Source organism: Camellia sinensis, chromosome 3 (assembly GCF_055761805.1).
Source record: "Camellia sinensis isolate YWXY chromosome 3, ASM5576180v1, whole genome shotgun sequence".
NCBI lineage: Eukaryota > Viridiplantae > Streptophyta > Magnoliopsida > Ericales > Theaceae > Camellia > Camellia sinensis.
The window spans coordinates 9,383,263-9,388,878 of NC_138963.1; the positions used below are offsets into that span (position 1 = coordinate 9,383,263).

The following is a 5,616-nucleotide window of genomic DNA, read 5'->3' on the forward strand; positions in this document are numbered from 1 at the left end:
GGATTTGTAGTTATTTTGCACTTTCTGTATGAACGTTGTTCTTAATTAATGTAGTTGAATTTCAGTTGTGGGGTTCATCCACTGTTATGTAGGTTTATCATTAATTGGTCATATTGTGTGTCTGATGGCTTTGTAATTAATTTGTTCTATGATAAGTAAATGGTAAAAACAAAAATCATCCATATCACTCTAGCCATATTTCAATGATTTAGAGCCTATATGACATATCCACTTGTTGAGATTGTTGTTGCTTTATGCTTTATGTATAGAAATATATAATTATCTTTTCTTTACATCTAATGTTCAATTATGCGTATCCACCAAAAAAATGTTCAATTATGCTTTATAGTTGGGCAAAATGGACGCTACAAAAAAGCAATTGACCAAACCAAGTACCGCAACTAAGAAGGTAACGAACTATGAGAAACAAAGAATGAAGAATATTAATAAAAACCGTGAGAGAATGAAGACTCTAGGAGTGAAGAATATAACAACTTGTTTGAAGGCTACGGTTCAACATAAGAAATTGAGGAAGGAAAAACAAATACCAATTGAGGAAAATGATGATGATTATCGACCGTCAGAGGCTGAAGATGGCAGTGACACTGAAACCTATGATTCGTTTGAGCATGAGGTACTATACATTTATGCATTGTGAAATATATTCTTTCTTGTTACTTTCAATTCATACACACATAGACATGTATATCTTTGTACATATATTCATATTTTATTATGTTATTCAGCTGTTAGAGATACCATCGAGAGCCCGTTCACAATCTCATCATGAGGCATTGACCCACGCATTATACCTCTTCACGTCCTGAGGTGACTAGCAATCCGCCACCACCTCTCAATGTGGAGCCTCAACTTGAGGTGACTGCTGGTAATACTATTGGTAAGACACACTCTTTATTTATATTGATTTGAGATCTTAATTAAATTTGTTCACATACTATTTCAATATTATGGCTTCACAATATCAGCTGCTAAGCGTGCTCGTGGCCCGACTCGAGGCAAAGAGGTTCAAGGCCTTGTTGATAAAGATGGAAAGCTTAGCGTGCCTATCCCTCCAGAATTTCGTGCACCGGTAGGGGACTATGCCTCAAAACTAGCCTCAAAGATTGGTGTAGAAGTGCGAACTCGTTTACCAAATCCAAGTGTTCGTAGGTGGAAGTATGTTGATGCCTCCGTTAAGGAGGCGATGTTTCAACGCTTGAATGTAAGTTCGTTGTCTACTTATAGGAGATTTTACTCATTTTTATAATAGGTTAGAAATCTTAATTATTTATTGTAATTATTTTATTTTTTATAAGAATTATCTATGACTTATCTATTTTTTGCAGGATCAATTTGATTTACAAGGAGACCCTGTTGATATAGAGAAGGCAATGAACACAAAATTTGGTCGGAGATTGAGTAACCATACCTATAGGCTGCACAAACAATTCATGGAGCTAAAGGAGGCTAAAGGGGAGGAGTATGCAAGAAACCACCCACCAAAGAATGTCGATCCTACCAAGTGGATAGATCTTATTGATAAAAAGTGGAACACTAAAGAATTTCTGGTAACATTTTCATCTTTTTTATTATATTAGCGAAGAAAGAATTTGATTAGAATAGGGAGAGATTCTAAAACAACAAGAAAGAACACAATCAATTTGCTGTGAAATTCCATATGTATTCTTTTCCCTTTATCTTCTAGGCATGTAAGTGGAACATAATAAAAACCAAATAAGTGGAAAAATGAGAAAGGGAAACTATTAAACATGGATTGGAAGGCTCGCATAATAGGAGATTAATTTATGGTTCCTTAAAGTGCATCTTTCACATCATAGACTAAAGAACTAAGATTTCAGTTTCTATGATTGTATTAATTTTCTGTTTGTTCTTGGGTTTGGTCTGAAGTTTCATGATAATGGTAAGCAACTAGCTAAGTAACTAATATAGGGTATTGAGACAGAACTTTAGATTTGATAGAGTTGCGGAAGAAAGAAAGGGTTATGAGTTTGGTATCAGTAATTGTTCCATATCTTGTGAAATGTAAATGGATTTTTTCACAATCTATCTTGCCCATGCTTATATGCCCCCTATTTGTGAACGGTGTAAATTACTCGTTTTTCTTTTTTCACCCAGAAAAACCATCTTATGATGAAATCTCAACAAGTCCTCTAATCTATTTTTCACAGAATTTAATGAAACTAGTGAATAATTTGAAATATCTTTTAAGTTGAAATGATATATAGGAAAATGATAGAGAGGAACAATGCAATTTCTTTATTATCAACCATTAAATTTGTTTTACTAGTGATACATTTCATTGTTATATTGGTTCATTATTCCTTATAGGAACAATCAAAAGCCAACATATTTGTCTTACTAATGATACATTTCATTGTTATATTGGTCATTCTTCCTTATAGGAACAATCAAAGGCCAACATCGCGAACAGAGAAAGGATGTATACAAAACATAGGTGTGGTTCTAGGTCAATCCCTGTTAGAGTAGAAAAACTGGTACGTATCCTTGCACTTTCAGAATTATATTAGATTCTTAGCTTTATTTATTGAATATTTGGTCTATCAAATTAGGCACGAGAAAAGAAGATGCTACCTGATCTAGCAGAGTTGTACAAGGAAACTCACTATAATGAGAAAACACATGAGTGGATCTCATCTCAAGCTCAGTGTAATTATGTGAGTATATATTGCAATTTTTATTAACAAAATTTTAGAATACTATTTGTTATAATCTTATTTAATTTTCTAATAATTATTTAATTTTTTTTATATTTGATAGGAAAATATGATACAGACACAGGCTGATCACCTCTCACAGCCAGGATCAACCCCTTTGACTGCAGAAGAGCTATCAATCAAAGTCCTAAAGCCAAGGTCTGGCTATGTGAAGGGACTTGGCATGAGACCTTCATCCTCTATTAGGAGAGCCACTACCATATATGCTGAAACAAATGATTATGTGAAGCGCCTTGAGATGCAAATAGAGACACAAAAGGAACAAATACAAATGCAGAACAATAAAATAGAAGATCTTGAAGAGGGTAAGAAGAAGCAAGGAGAGATAATGGCTGATGTTGTCAACTTTTTGAGGACCAAAGGATTCACTGGACACTTTGGAAGTGGAGAGGACTCATCCACAAGTGGACATACTTCTTGGTAAAGTATATTAACTTTAATATAACAAATTTTATAAAAGAATACATGTTTGAAGAATTAGGAAGTAATGGAAACATGCATATGACATCCAATTTGTACAGGTGCACATGATGTATAAATTGTGAATTAGTCTAAAAAATATATTTTTTTCTCTATACTTAAAGGTTGAAAAAAGGCTGTCGAAATGCTAAATTATCACACAATTATAGATTTGTACAAGAACCAATAGAAACACCTTAGGAGGGACCAATATAAGTTGTATGAACTTACGGCACATTAATGGGATGCACCATTTGTGAATTAGCCTTAAAATTAATTTTTTGTTCTCATAATCTAAAAAAAAGTCTGTTATAGGGATAAATTGTATAATTGATCTAATTGTAAATTGATGAGTTACTAATGTTTTTAATCTTTTGTATAATTGATTAATTACTAAAACTTTTAATTTATTTTTTTGCAGATTGGATTGGGGTGGCATTTTTGACGTGCAACAATGATGTAATTTGTTTGAATGTTCATTTTTGTTTGATAAGGATACACATACTTTTTGGAGTTACACTAGTTATTGTTGGATTTTTGGTGGAATTGAACAAGCTATAACTTTTGGATATTTTGTGGATATTTCACTATTTTATTATATCAGGATGAAATTATTGGTAATGATGAATGGATATTTTCATTTTGTTAATTCGTAAATGTGTTGATAACAGGTTAGGTTAAGTTGTGATGGAATTGTTATATTCAACAGGTTTCAACATGAACAGGGTCATATTTGTTGAACTAAAATTTAGATTTTGATAAAATAGGTATATAATGTGGAAAAAAAATATTATGAAATTATTGACAAAATTTTCTATCCCTAAAGAAGGTTTTTTTGTCTCTTATTTGGCATAGGTGGATGATTAATTTTGTCATAAATTCTTTATTTCGTCGCTAAATGAATTTGTCATGACAAAAAATATTGTCACATTTTGTCACTATTACCCTCAATGTGTGACGAATTTTTTTTGACATTATTTCATCATTTTTAATGATGAATTTGTTTTTATCTCTATTGGTAGCTTCTTTGACAAAAAATTTTCGTCTTCGTTTATATTAAACGTGACAAAATTATTTTGTCTCCATTTCTTATATTTATGACAAAATACTTTTGTCTCTAATTTCTCCTTTAATGACAAAATATTTTGTCGCTAATTACTTATAAGTATGTTCCCAACAGAGTGTATTGGAGACAAAAAAAATTCGTCACAAATTTATCATTTTTAATGATGAATTTGTTTTTGTCTCTATTGGTAGCTTCTTTGACAAATTTTTTTTGTCTTCGTTTATATTAAACGTGACAAAATTATTTCGTCTCTATTTCTTATATTTATGACAAAATACTTTTGTCTCTAATTTCTTCTTTAATGACAAAATATTTTGTCGCTAATTACTTGCAAGTATATTCCCAACAGAGTGTATTGGTGACAAAAAAATTCGTCACAAATTTATCATTTTTAATGATGAATTTGTTTTTGTCTCTATTGGTAGCTTCTTTGACAAAAAATTTTCGTCTTCGTTTGTATTAAACGTGACAAGATTATTTCGTCTCTATTTCTTATATTTATGACGAAATACTTTTGTCTCTAATTTCTTCTTTAATGACAAAATATTTTGTCGCCAATTACTTACAAGTATGCTCCCAACAAAGTGTATTGGAGACAAAAAAATTCGTCACAAATTTATCATTTTCAATGACGAATTTTTTTTTTCGTCTCTAAGACCCTTTAGCGACGACCCTTTGGAGACAAAACGGGTGACGAAAAATGTTCGTCGTAAATAGTTTGGGTGACGAAATATATACATTTTGGGACAAATTTGTTTCGTCTTTAAATCCCAAATTTGTTGTAGTTCTAGCATCTGCAGCAGCAATGTACTCTGCCTCTGTTATAGATAAAGCAACACACTTTTGTAGTTTGGACTGCTATAAAACAGCTCCATCTGCAAAGGTGATCAGAAATCCTGATGTAGATTTCATACTATCAAGATCACCCGTCATATAGACATTTATAAATCCCTCCAAAATTGGTTCAGCTCTCCTAAAACATAGACACATCTTTGAAGTTCCCTTCAAGTACCAAAGAATCCATTTGACCACCTCTCAATGCTCATTTCCTGGATTGGCAAGGAATCTGCTCACAACGCCAATTGCATAAGCTATATTTGGTCAGGTACACACCATAGCATATATCAAACTTCCTACTATAGAGGAATAAGGGATTGCCTCCATTTCTTTTCTTTCAAAGTTGGTCATGGGACACGAATGCTTTGTCACATTAAAATGGTTAGCCAGTGGTGTGCTAACTGTCTTGGCATATTTCATATTGAACCTTTCAATCACCTGTTCAACATATTGTCCAGTGACAGCCATATCTTTTTGGCTTTCTAGTCACGAACAATC

General features: G+C 32.3%; 1 protein-coding gene across 1 annotated transcript; it reads left to right on the top strand.

Moving 5' to 3' along the window:
- Positions 1-814: 814 nt before the first annotated feature.
- LOC114310368 (uncharacterized) lies at positions 815-3,864 on the top strand. The gene is made up of 7 exons (XM_082919029.1): positions 815-898; positions 987-1,222; positions 1,347-1,568; positions 2,424-2,516; positions 2,592-2,696; positions 2,800-3,176; positions 3,637-3,864. Coding segments are annotated over exons 2-7 (816 nt in total). The 5' UTR covers positions 815-898; positions 987-1,204; the 3' UTR covers positions 3,638-3,864.
- The last annotated feature ends 1,752 nt before the right edge of the window (positions 3,865-5,616 follow it).